Source organism: Arachis ipaensis, chromosome B2 (genome assembly GCF_059453495.1).
Source record: "Arachis ipaensis isolate K30076 ecotype BB chromosome B2, ASM5945349v1, whole genome shotgun sequence".
Classification (NCBI taxonomy): Eukaryota; Viridiplantae; Streptophyta; class Magnoliopsida; order Fabales; family Fabaceae; genus Arachis; species Arachis ipaensis.
In genome coordinates this window covers 4552741-4566295 of record NC_142437.1, presented here as the reverse complement: position 1 = coordinate 4566295, position 13555 = coordinate 4552741, and the positions used below count along the sequence as shown (strand labels likewise).

The 13555-nt window shown below is 38.0% G+C and overlaps 5 protein-coding genes and 1 pseudogene across 5 annotated transcripts; 5 read left to right on the top strand and 1 right to left on the bottom strand.

Annotated features, from left to right (window-relative positions):
• Window positions 1-1710: 1710 nt before the first annotated feature.
• LOC148572876 (uncharacterized) lies at window positions 1711-2749 on the top strand (annotated as a pseudogene).
• Window positions 2750-2903: 154 nt separating this feature from the next.
• On the top strand, window positions 2904-4585 carry LOC148572875 (uncharacterized). Its single transcript, XM_088505558.1, has 2 exons — window positions 2904-3692; window positions 4127-4585. Exons 1-2 carry the CDS (start codon window positions 2904-2906, stop codon window positions 4583-4585), a joined length of 1248 nt encoding a protein of 415 aa, XP_088361684.1.
• A 15-nt stretch (window positions 4586-4600) lies between these two features.
• Window positions 4601-5050, top strand: LOC148572874 (uncharacterized). Its single transcript, XM_088505557.1, has one exon. The coding sequence runs from the start codon at window positions 4601-4603 to the stop codon at window positions 5048-5050; it is 450 nt and encodes a 149-aa protein (XP_088361683.1).
• Window positions 5051-5232: 182 nt separating this feature from the next.
• LOC148572873 (uncharacterized) lies at window positions 5233-5803 on the top strand. Its single transcript, XM_088504150.1, has 2 exons — window positions 5233-5322; window positions 5405-5803. The coding sequence occupies exons 1-2, from the start codon at window positions 5233-5235 to the stop codon at window positions 5801-5803; spliced, it is 489 nt and encodes a 162-aa protein (XP_088360276.1).
• A 565-nt stretch (window positions 5804-6368) lies between these two features.
• LOC110267420 (uncharacterized) lies at window positions 6369-6936 on the bottom strand. Its single transcript, XM_088505556.1, has 2 exons — window positions 6754-6936; window positions 6369-6668 (listed from the first exon to the last, which is right to left on the bottom strand). The coding sequence occupies exons 1-2, from the start codon at window positions 6934-6936 to the stop codon at window positions 6369-6371; spliced, it is 483 nt and encodes a 160-aa protein (XP_088361682.1).
• A 424-nt stretch (window positions 6937-7360) lies between these two features.
• Window positions 7361-12160, top strand: LOC107623525 (DEAD-box ATP-dependent RNA helicase 31-like). The gene is made up of 10 exons (XM_088505061.1): window positions 7361-8199; window positions 8738-8844; window positions 9212-9267; window positions 9463-9687; window positions 9883-10089; window positions 10235-10321; window positions 10452-10547; window positions 10747-10962; window positions 11102-11284; window positions 11779-12160. Exons 1-10 carry the CDS (start codon window positions 7433-7435, stop codon window positions 12004-12006), a joined length of 2172 nt encoding a protein of 723 aa, XP_088361187.1. The 5' UTR covers window positions 7361-7432; the 3' UTR covers window positions 12007-12160.
• Window positions 12161-13555: the final 1395 nt, after the last annotated feature.

The window sequence follows — 13555 nt, the reverse complement described above, 5'->3', positions numbered from 1 at the left end:
GGGTGGCTGCAGAGAGGTTGGATAGAGTATGGACAGCGTTAGAGATCTCTGAATTGAAGAAGGGTTATGTAAATGAACATTAGGAGTTTTGGGTTTCTATATATATGTGTGTGTATATGTAAAATGACTAAAAAACATATATGAAAAATAAACTATTAAGGATACTTCAGTAAATTTATAAATTTGAGGGAATAGCGGAGACGGGACGGGAATCCCCGCTCGGATCCCCACGCCTGTCTCGGAGGAATTTTGTCTCCCATCCCCATTCCCGCGTAAGAAATTCTCCATAGTTGGTTCCCCATTCAAGGCAGTTCCCGCATGGATTCCCGCATCTCGGAAAGTTTTACCATCCCTAAATTAGTAGACACGTTATGTTATTCTGTCAATTTATCACATAACACTTAACAGTGGTACTTATATGTACCCTTAATTACTGTGACATGTCTATTTACGAAAGATTGTTATTTAGATAACCACTTTTGGAGCAAAATTTTACTTGTTTTAATAAGATTCGTGATAAATAGATAACAGTTGATAAATCTTATATGAAATTTCAAAATATAATAAATATTTTATTGTCCAAAACTACATTATTTTTATGCTAATGTGAAAACAATAAAACACATACCACTGTAGATAACAAAATACGTGAGTAACTCCATCTCATTTTGCATTATATATTGACGAAAAAATATATATGTCCATTGTTTAATATTGTAAAAGACTTAATTGATACTTTTTTTTTCAAACACTAATTAATCTTAAGTCAAAATCCTAAAAAATCTAATTTTCACAATCCTCTTAATATTATTAAGAGGAATGCTAGGGGGCCAGCAACTTTTGTGATTTGTAGCCATCAAATAGCCATCAATGATGGTTTTAATGGTGTGAGATTGGTGTGAACTTTCATCCAATGGCTCACTTTTCTTTGCTGGTTACATGCTGGCCAGAATTTAACAAAGTTGCTGGCTCCCTAGACTTTTCCTATTATTAATATGGAATAATTGACCATTTGTACCCATGATAGTTCAGAACGCTGACAAATGTACCCATCGTAGAAGGAAATTGACTTTGTAACCATGAGAGATGGGCTCCGTGTGACAAAAATAGCCTGGCTTGGGTTGGCACCTGCTTCGGGTTTGTATAGTCCTACATGGCAATCCGAACCTCCCAAAGCCCAATCTACGTGGAATTTAACATTAAAAAATTTAACATTGAAGAAAAATTTGCGGGACATTGACTATGCCCTAGCAGAGAACGTCCTTTTGTTTCCTAGCCGGAGAAGACGCCGGGAACACTCTGAAACCATCACCCTGAAGCTACGGCTTTCAACGTTGTCATTCGGAAGTTGGAAAAGGCATTTGGAGCAGTACAGAGCCATCAAAACGAGAACGTGGTAGAGGAACTTGCAAGGAATAGGCAGCGGAGCTCGAACCCTGTGACTTCGTCGCCGACGGTGTAGAGGTCACCCCCTTTGCTCGGCAGAGAGCTGAGGTATGTCATTGCCAGTGTTAATTTATTTCAAATGTCACTGAGACTAGTTGGATAGATTACATTACCATATGAAATCGTGGTTGAGAGTTGCTAAATTAGTTGATTAATTGATTTAGGGTTTCTGTTAGGTGCTGAAGTAGTTGATTTATGGTTTGTGTTAGGTGTAGTAACATGCACTGTTATCTTAGAATGTGTTGGTTTATTTCAGTTTCAGGAATGGCCACCATCCATATAACACTGTGTATTAATCATAGAGGACGGTTTGAGAGAGGGCTGTCTGGAAAGGTTACTTATGTTGATGGTGAAGTCACAGAGATAGAGAGGGTTAATGTTGATACCTTGAATGGTTTTTTCGCATCTGATTTGGTGAAGGATATAGGATATACATTTGTTTCTAAATTTTTCTGGCTGGAACCTGGGAAAGGGCTTGATGATGGGTTGAGGGACCTCAAGGTTGACATGGATATAGTTAGGATGTATGAGGCAGCTGTGAAGAACAGTAACAGAGTAAATGTATATACAGAGCATCCGGTGGATGAGCCCGTGTTAGTAGAGGAGAACAACATGACTCCATCAAAGAGGAGAGTAAAGCGGTGTGCTAAAAAGGTTCCAACTCCGAAAAAGAGTCCCAAAAGAAGGTTGATAGTAGTGGAAGATGAGGATGATGCTGATATTGTAAGTAATCTGCAAGTTGGGATGGATGACCGAAAAAGGAGTGAGGCCCAGAGCAGGGAAGGGGCCTATGAAGCACATACACAGGCTGGTTTGGATGCCCAAAAAGAGGACAATATCACTATGGAAGAGGAGACAACAGACCCACAACTCTCAGGATCTGTTGAGGCAGGACAGGTTTCTCAGCCTCCCCCAATGCCTGGCATACCAGATAAACCACCATCAAGTCAGTCCCAACCTTCCCAGCCACCTATTGAACAAGATCAGCAACCAACACACACTGCTTGTTCAGACTCAGTCCCTGCTTCTGAACCCAATGTCTCTGCACCTCTAGAACCAGAACAACTAACCCAATACACCCCTCATCCATATGGGAATCCACTCTCACAATCAATCCCTCAGACAGTCCCACCCTCTGACACCAATAGGACTCCCCAGAATGATCAGACCAATCCTTCAGAGGAGGTTCAGGGAAGGCCAAAGGTGAATAAGAGGAGATCAACTAGGAGGCCCCCCCTACAGGCCAGTCTTTCATTCCAAACCCCGATCCAGACAAGCCTCCAACCTTCTACGTCCCCGTTGATGATGATGATTTCTCTGATGAAAATCCTGGTCATCATTGCTATGAATCAGAGGAATTGCATAGCATAGCAAGTGACGACGATACCGAACAAACTCCAGTTTTTCCTCAGAGCAATCCTGATGCTCCAGTTAACCAGGTTCGGTTGGAGGTTGGGATGGAGTTTGAAACTCTAAGCCACTTCAGAAAGGCTGTCAGAAAGTTTAATATCAATATTGGAAGGAGCATATTCTTTGCTCGATGTGATTCTACAAGATCGAAGGCTATATGCTATGATGAGGAGTGTCCTTGGCAAATTTACTGTGCCAAGAGAACATTTCCAGCGAGTTTTCAGGTAAAGACATTCGTAAATGAACATACATGTAGCCGGGACAATCGATGTAAGTCAGCAGATGGAAAGTGGGTCATAGATGAGTTGGAGGAGAGGATTCGAGTGCAGCCAAACTTGACAGTTAGAGAGGCTGACCAATACTTCAGATCCGAGTATGATGTACTAATTAATGAAAGGAAAATTTATAGAGCTATGAAGAAAGCAAAAGAGTGGATTAAAGGTTCTGAGATTGCACAATATGCACGACTTCGTGATTATGGTAACCAGATACTGAAGACTAATCCAGGTTCGACAGTAAGGATCCAAACAAATCCCATGCCTGATTCAAATCCGGTTTTTCTGAGAATCTATGTTTGCTTTGAAGCGTGTAAGAAGGGGTTTGTGGGAGGATGTCGACCTTTTATAGGTTTGGATGGGACCTTCATAAGAGGATACTATGGGGGGCAGTTGCTGACTGCAATAGAACAGGACGCAAATAATCATATCTATCCTATTGCCTACGCAGTTGTTGAATCAGAGAACAAAGAAAGTTGGAAGTGGTTTCTGGAGATACTCCAGGAGGATGTGGGAGATTTTCAAGCTAATGGGTTTAACTTCATGTCAGATATGCAAAAGGTACTTGTGCAGATTTACTTATAAGAATGTATGGCTGATTCATGTGTTTAGTGACTTTGATGTTTTCTCTTAATATATGTATAATAAGGTATGGCTGATTATTTGTTTTGTGTCTGGTTTAGGTATGTATTAGAAATTATATGTTTTCTCATTGCTTAATCATTAGTAGCCTAATGCTGAAAATTGTATCAGAATGAGAACCCTTTTGATGTGTTTGGATTGTTGGACTAGCTAAATAGTGAATGAGACATATGATTTATTATTGGAATCTGGTTTAGTTTTACTTATGTATGGTTTGTGCTGAGACATATAAACAACTCTGTTTTGTTTTGAGACTGATATTGGAGTGCTGGGAAATTGCCTAGCTAAATACTTAAATCTGTTTCTGGTTTGTTTAAAATCTGAGCACTGTTTACTTAAATGAATTACTATAGGGACTAATCCCAGCCATACAAGAGATTTACCCATATGCCAACCACAGATTCTGTGCAATACATATATGGCAAAACTTTCGCAAGAAATGGAGTGACTTACAGCTGAAAATGTGCATGTGGTCTTGTGCCAAGGCAACCACAATACAAGACTTCAATGCTGCCATGGAGAGACTGAAAAGCATCAATGCTGGGGCTTGGGAGTACCTGCATAAGATTAGTCCTAAACAATGGAGCAGAGCTCATTTCAGTGAATACCCTAAGTTGGACAACTACACCAACAACAACTGCGAGGTGTTTAATGCTAAGGTTAAGAAGATGAGGGGTAAGCCGATCATTACAATGTTGGAGGAAGTCAGGTGCTACGTAATGAGGATTATGGCTAGGAACAAAAAAGCTTTGGTTGGGTACAACAAAAGACTAGCACCAACCCAACAGAGCATATTAGAGAGGGAAAAGTGAGAGAGCAACAAATGGATGCCTCTGCCTACTGGAGATGACGCAGGGAATGTGTATGAGGTGCATTGTTTGCCAACGAAGGTAAGTGTGGATCTTGGCAAAGGTACATGCAGCTGTCAACTATGGCAAATCACAGGTTTACCATGTAGACATGCCTGTGCTGCACTGGCTTACCAGAACAGGAGGCCAGAAGAATATGCCCACAACTGGCTCACCATGGGTGCATACAACGCAGCCTATCAGATTACTATGCGTCCAGTTCCAAGCCAGGAGTACTGGGAGCACAACGTTGATACCCTCCCCATTCTGCCATCACGGTATAGAAAACCAATTGGTCGACCTACACTCAAGAGAGACAAGAGAAATGATGGCCCTAAGGAGAAGAGTGACCCTCATAGAACATCGAGGAGGATTGGGACTATTATCTGCAAGTATTGCCTCCAGGTATGGTTAACCAATTATAGTTGAGATTCTGTCCTGTTCTATAGTTATTGATAAATGTGATAACTAGTTCAAATTATGACTAATACGTTTATCATTAGGCTGGTCACAATAAGAGAAGTTGTAAAAAGCGGAAGGAAGCTGCAGGTGAAGGGAGTTCTGCCCCACAAGCACCAGCAGATGATGAGGATGAGGATTTACTGGCTGAAATGTACTATGAGGAGACCTTAGAATCTGCACAGGCTGAACAGGAGGCCACTGAAGAAAGAAACGAATCTGCAAGAACCAACACTCAACAAGTAAGTGCATCGTTTTAATCATTTAACTAAGCTGCCTAGCAAACCTTGTGTGATAATAACTGACTTGTTCTATGGTTTGCAGCAGCATCACCTAATGCCTCCCCCACCAACTGCACAACCACAGCCACAGCCAACCAATGCAACAACTAGAAAACAGGTTAAAAGGAGAAGTGTTAAACGCCCGCCTCCGACCGGACAAAGACAGCAGCCAAGTACACCAGCTACCAACCAGCCAGCAACAACTCCCTCCACACACAACTCTCAAACTACACCACATCCACTACAAGGTGCTAGTGCAGGAACAAGCACCCGGTTCATGCAGTTCATGCCCACACCTGGAGTTGTGACTCCAACAGCTACAGGTCCAGGCACAACTGATAGAGGGAGAGGTCAAGGTAGAGGTCGAGGCAGGTTACGGGGATCAAGCGGAGGAAAAAATGGTTTATCAAGCGGGAGCAGTAACTCGACCCCAATATCATAGACTAATACTGCAAAATTTGGAATCTGGCTTTTTGTTGTTTTTAGGTTACACTTGTGAGATACATAACTCTTATGTTTTTCTGATGGATTTTCATCCTATTGCTTAGTTCTGACTTAGTAAGGCTTTTTTTGAGGGTATAAATTCAATGACCAGTACTTGGTTTTTTTTTGTCTAATATCAGAATGTTTGGAACCTTCAGCATCTATATATATATATATATATATATATATATATATATAATGAACAATTTACTTGTTAAGGCAATTATATACTTGCCATCTTTTGCCTCTTTTTGATATCACTATTGTTATTGTAACAACATTTTCGTCTTCCAATTAGTTCCTTACTCATATATTGAACAGCAAAATTATCAGGTTGCTAATTTCCAGCTTACTGTTTGATCCTTAATGTTATCAGAATCATTTTAGATTGCAGCAACAAGTTCAAACATTGTGTATCTACATCAATGTATCACATGAAAAGCAAACCAGTATAGATTAGGAACAATCCATATCATTCAAAAATTTTAACTATGACAGAACAAAAACCTCTCTTTTTACAAGTCTTATGATTTCATAACCAAATACAACTCATAAAACAGACAAAATGCTACCCCCAGTGCAACAGTAATAATCATCACTCTAATTCCCCTAATTTCACCCCTAATTTCAACCCTAAATTTGTCTATCTTCTTAGCCATAATTGATGATGCTTGCAGATTTCCCCCCCCCCCTGAACTCAGAGTCAATCCATCATCAGGTGTTGCATAACAATGCTCGAACTTCCTCTTGGCTAAACATCTTGCCACGCCCTCCCATCCTTGTTCGAGTTCATCCACCCAAACAAAGTATCTGCAATCTCTTGTCTAAGAGAAAAAAAAATCCCAAATTTGTCAACTAAAACTCAGAAATCATTGTCTAACCTCAACAACAACAGCAGCTGTCCCTTACCGCCCATAGAGGACATCTGATGAACCATCTGTTAGGGTTCGTAATCGTTCCAGACTCCATCAACACAACATCTCTCCCACAGAAACATTTGCCGTCGAGCTTCTTCTCCTTCATCTTCTTCGAACTTGAAGAACTGCTGCGAGTTCCAAAATTTCCATCCGAGTTAAATCTGCGTGATGACATCGCTGGGGTTCTGAGATCACTCTGGGTTATGGTTCGAATTGCAACAAAATTTCAGATTTGGGGTTATGTTTCGAATTAGGAAAGAGAGCTTGCTAGGGTTTTCATTTCAACCATTACCTACGTATACAACGTTCAGATCCACGTGGATTGGGCTTTGGTAGGTTCGGATTGCCATGTAGGACTATACAAACCCGAAGCAGGTGCCAACTCAAGCCAGGCTATTTTTGTCACACGGAGACCATCTCTCATGATTACAAAGTCAATTTCCTTCTACAATGGGTACATTTGTCAACGTTCTGAACTATCATGAGTACAAATGGTCAATTATTCTATTAATATGGAATATGCCCATGTTAGAAAATAAAGAAAGTATTACAATAGATATGATCCCTACTTATAGTTTAAAAAAAAAAAAATTGAAAAAACACCCTTAAACCCTAAAAACCTCAGTCCAAAATATCCATAAGCAATAGCCGTTATCCCTTTCTTCTTCAGAATGCCAACAACTAAGCTCTTCTTCTCCCCACTCCGTCTTCTCCATCTCCCTTCTTCTTCTTCTTCTTCTCTCACAATGAAGCCACCATCTTCATTATTCCTCTCTCGTCCTTCTAGAACTTTCTTCCCTACCTTCCCTTTCAAATTCAAGTACCTCGCCCTCCGAAACGCACCGTTTCGCGCCCTTTCCACTCGCTCCGACTCCACGCGCCGCAAAGAAAGGCCTCGCCTTTCTTCTCCCTCCGCCACCCCAAAGAGCTTAATTGACGACGAGGCTGAGCTCAGTGACTGGGTCGACGAGATTAGAACCGCGCGAGTTGACTCGGACTTTGGCGAGTCAACTCGGAATCGCAGGCAAGTTCGCCGTGACACTAATTCGAACTCGTCGTTCTCGCGGAATTCGGGGTTTTCGCAGCGCAGATTCGGTCGCGAATTGGAGAAGGAAGACAATGGCGGATTCAGGACAAGGAAGAGAAGGGGTGTGGAATTGAACAGAGGAAGTGGAGGGAAGAGTTTGAGCAGAAAACCTAAACCCCAATTGATGAGCGATGATGAAGATGATGAAGTGGTTGTGAGAAAGGGATTCAAGGGTTTTCTGAGTGAGGAAGAGGAAGAAGAAGAAGAAGAAAGTGGTGAGAGTGAGGATGATGAGATTGTGAGAAAGAGTAGAACTGCTTTGTTTGGTGGCACTAAACAACAACAACCAGCACCAGCAGCTCCAAGAGCTTCTTCACCTTCTGGAACTGATTCTTATTTGAGTGACACCAGGTACTTAAAAAAATCTGTTTTTGTAACTCGGTCTTGTTTGTTTTCCTTAAAGGTTGGAACTTGTTTTTAAACTAATGTTAGCTTAGTTCAAGTGGTTTTGCATTGGTTAATTGGTATAATTTGGACAATGTCTAGTATGCTTAGAAGTTGAAACTTTCACCTTTTTTTATGACAGTATTAATGTCTCTATTCACTGTTGAGACATGGGAAAAAAAAAATTGAACTTTGTTGATCATAGTATTGTCTGTTCGGCATTAACTATTGGTACATTGGAATAAGAAAAAAAATTTAGAAAGTTATTGGCTTATTGCATAAGCTAGCTAGTGTTCATGGGCTATAATGCCTGTGTGGAGGAGATGAATGAGACTTGCATTTTGTTATTATTTAATTAGGAGTTTTGATGGACATTATCTTTACTGCATATTTAATTATCTTTACTGCATATTTAATTAAGATGCCATGGATAAGGCTTTGTTCATTATGTTGTACCACCGCTCATGTATTCTGTATATCTGATTTTTGAAATATAATGCCACAGGTTCGATCAATGTTCAATCTCCCCACTATCATTAAAAGGAGTCAAGGATGCTGGATATGAGAAGATGACTATTGTACAGGCGGCAACTCTTCCTGTAATACTCAAAGGTTTATTTTTTTATCTTGGTCAGGAGCAACGAATCAATTTTAAGAAAAAGCAATCTTGACAATAATGTCATTTTGTGCTGGTTGTGTTTTTGCCATTTGTAAGAGATTTCATCTTATTGCAGTATGCCCTGTTAACTCTTTCCTTTTTGGCTTATTCATTTTGGGATCCTTCATGTGTAAACTGTTAAGGATATAGTTTGCTGGGTGCTAGCATTTAAATATGTAAGATCTTTAGCATTTATAATAGGGCTATCCCTAAGTGATAATATTTAGCATGAAAGCAACTTATACCTGCTATGGTTGACATCATTCTTGTATCTCTTCGGTTTATTTATGACGTTGGCTTACATTGTAACTGTATTTCTAGGTAAGGATGTCCTTGCCAAGGCTAGAACAGGCACTGGGAAAACAGTTGCCTTTTTGGTAAGCCTCTTAAAATTTGTATTCACCTAATTGAATTTTTTTCGTTTGTGGTCTTGGGGCTTTCTTATTTTTTTAGCTTGTTGATGGAGGCACAAATCTTTGAGCTGGAACTTGGTGCTTGTTTTATTCCACCTGTAGTAAGTGATGAATGGTAATTTTGAGTAAACTTATTTTTTCATTTTTTTCTTATTTCAGCTTCCATCAATTGAAGTTGTTGCAAATTCACCACCAACTGAACGTGATCATAGGCGGCCACCAATTCATGTGCTTGTCATATGTCCAACTCGAGAGCTTGCAAGTCAAGCGGCTACAGAAGCTGCTAAATTGCTTAAGTATCATCCTACCATTGGTGTTCAGGTTGTAATTGGAGGGACGAGACTTGCCTTAGAACAGAAACGTATGCAAGCAAATCCTTGCCAGGTAAATCCTTCTATTATTGCGGCTGAAGTGTTATTTCTAGTGGAATAGAACCATGCACACTTTCCAAAGGACATGTATATAAGCAAACAAAAAGATCAGTAGTTTTTCAACATTACTAAATAACCTTTTCATATAGATGCTGAATATTATGATCTATTAGGAAATAATCACTAATGTTTTATACATGCTATACAGATCCTTGTTGCTACACCTGGAAGGCTTAGAGATCATGTGGAGAATACTGCTGGCTTTGCAACTCGGCTGATGGGTGTGAAAGTGTTGGTGCTCGATGAAGCTGATCATTTACTGGACATGGGATTTCGGAAAGACATTGAGAAGATAATTGCAGCAGTACCTAAACAACGACAAACACTCATGTTTTCTGCCACTATTCCGGATGAGGTATCTCTCTCTCTCTCTCTCTCTCTCTCTCTCTCTCTCTCTCTCTCTTATTTTTTGTTTAGGGTTCTGTGTTGTGCTTTAGAATTTAGATAAAATAGGAGTATAGGACAACCAGGCTCATTCTGATATGGTTATTGTTTTGAAGGTGCGTCAAGTCTGTCATATTGCTTTGAGAAGGGATCATGAGTTTATCAATACGGTTCAAGAGGGAACTGAGGAGACGCACTCACAGGTAATTTCTTATAATTTATTCTCATAACCAAAAAGTTACCTATATTCTGAGGTATTGCATGTGAATATGCACTTCCCACCATAAAATTTCTATTCATTGTCTTTATTATTGGGTTTTTGGATGACTTCAGGTTCGCCAAGCACATTTAGTTGCCCCATTAGACAAGCATTTCTCTTTACTCTATGCTCTTCTAAAGGAGCACATTGCGGATGATGTTGACTATAAGGTGTGATTTCTAATTTGCAACCAGTTGTACTGGTTTCTCGGTTTTCCTTATTATTCAAGATGCATACATAACTTTTGAATTTCTTAATTAACAATAAATGTTTTTTTTTTCATTGCTCTTTAGACTTGAGAACAAAATGTTTTACTTTTCCTATCACACATTTTGGGAAGGACATGTGATGTAGCTATTGGTTTATCAGGTTCTTGTGTTCTGCACAACTGCCATGGTGACAAGACTTGTTGCTGAACTTCTTGGCGAGTTGAACCTGAATGTCAGAGAAATCCATTCAAGAAAGCCTCAGAGTTATAGAACCAGAGTCTCTGAAGAATTTCGCAAGTCAAAGGGACTTATCTTGGTTACATCCGATGTGTCTGCACGTGGAGTTGATTATCCAGATGTCACTCTTGTTGTACAGGTAACTAATGCATAACTCCTATTTCGAACAATGTTCGACGCACACGATGGCAATGTGGTAGACTTTGAATCTTTAAATTTTATTATTTGAACAAACATTAATTAACAATTTCATGTGTCCTCCATTTCTCAATGGTCAGGTTGGTTTACCCACTGACAGAGAACAGTATATACATAGACTTGGTAGAACGGGACGTCGAGGGAAGGAAGGGCAGGGCATATTGCTTTTGGCTCCATGGGAAGAGTTCTTCTTATCTACCGTAAAAGATTTGCCTATTGAGAAAGCTCCCATTCCTTCTGTTGATCCTGACACAAAGAAAAAGGTATTCATTCTTAGATATATGATGATGTAGACAATTTTGAATTATGTTTCCTATGGTTTTGCAAATGTATACCCAGAGAAATACCAAAATAGCCTCTTGAAGATCACTTCGGTATCAAAATAACGGAAAAAGATCTTCTAAAGTGAGGAGAATTCTAGAGTGATAATTAAGAGGTTAATTACTATTAAATTTGTTACTTATATGTTATATCATGTGTCAGCCCCACTTTCATGATTCAAAGGTGATTAGACTCTCACTTTTTTATTTTACCAACTTTCTCATTTTAGAGGTGCTTGATAACCCATCATGATTCGTTCAGTCTCTAACAAATTCATCCAGTCATCGTTTGTGACACAATGGTTGGATCAAATTTCAAAAGGAGATAATCTTATAGCTATATCGAACGCATTCAATCTTTCAGGGATTATTTAAGTGATCTTGTAGGGCTATTATAGTACTCAACTCATCGATTCGGAACTATATTATGATAACAGGTGGAAAGGGCTCTATGCCATGTTGAGATGAAGAACAAAGAAGCAGCATATCAAGCATGGCTTGGTTACTACAATTCGAACAAGAAGATCGGGCGCGACAAGTATAGGCTCGTAGAGCTTGCAAATGAGTTCAGCAAATGCATGATGCTTGATAACCCTCCTGCTATCCCTAAGCTTGTTCTTGGCAAGATGGGACTTAGAAATATCCCTGGTTTGCGTTCCAAATAGGTAGGTTTATTGTTTTCAATTCAATTTCTACTATAGGTCTTTTCAAAGGTAGAAATTTCATTCTTATAGTTATCTCTTATATAAATTATAATTTGTAAGAGTAGAAATATTATTCTTATTATGATTAAATTATATTATGTTCAAGTTTTGTTTTTATCAAAGTTTGTGATATTGCCTGGTAATTATAGTCATGGATGAATCATGTTTCAACAAAATGATGATGGAATATTGTAACAATTTGGAGATATTCATAGAATTATGCATATATGGTTTGCAAATTTATGATAAATATGAGTGGTTAAACTTATACTATGGAAATATTCCAAAGTTACCTAACTTAAAAGTTCTCTTCTTTTTTCCTTGCCAGATACCATTTTGTAAATGGATCATTTTGTGTTAAATATTAAAATGGCAAAGCTTTTGATTTAGTTTAGTTTTCTCAGAACCTAGACTTGATAATATTAAAAAAAATTGGGCTGGTTAAACAACCTTGTTATATATAGAAAATATGTGAATTTTAATTTTTATATTTATGTATAACAACATCGTGATTTTTATAAGTTGAAATAAGATTTATATATTTTGTTATACATATATTAAAATGCTTTTTTTTAATACAAAACATTATGTTATATAATACACATTACTTGAAGTATAAAAAGTTTGCAATGCTAATTTTGTTAAAATCTATATAAGTAAATTCTCCAACTATTTTGTAATAAGTAGTAGTAATTGTTTTAAAACAAAATTCAGGCGAACTAAAACCAAAAAATAACTTGAAAAAAATTAGTAAAAAACAGTCAGAATTTTATTATGTTTTTATTAATTATTGTTAGAATTAATAAATGTTAAATAAAGTAAATTTTGGCTTCTGTTTTTTTTTGTCTCTATCGTTACGAAACAAAATTTGACCCACAATAATCATCAGTTCAAAGCCAACATTAAACAGGAACATCTCATGTCAATCATGAATAATGAATCATGATAAATCAAACCTACTTAAAGTGCATAAAAGCATACCACAAAATTTTCTGAAATATACCTATTGACAAAAGGCAAAAAAAGACTACAAATGACATCAAGGTATTAAAGATAAAGTGCATAATCCTAAATAGGAGATGGACAACATATATCTAAATATTTAAGTACAACTTTCTCCTTCGGTAATATATTTAACTTACAACAACACAATGATGTTAATAAATTAACTTGATTCGATAATAATGTATGTACTAATTATTAATATCTTTGAATATTTAAATAAAACTAATATTACACTTTTTTTTAAACCAAAGATAGGATTGAGACTCGAATCCGCGACCTCTAAATGAGTATAGGAAGACTATGTCATTTGAGTTATAACTTGTAAAAAAACTAATATTACACTTGCATACTAACAATCTTGCTTGTTAATTGTAAGAATTAATTAACCTTCAGACGTGATCTAACTAAATAGACAGGTGCTAAACTATGTAGGATTGATCATGTTTAGGATTTTAAAATAAGTAGAGCTTGGCGCTTATGGTTATAGTAGCTATGATGATTTTAC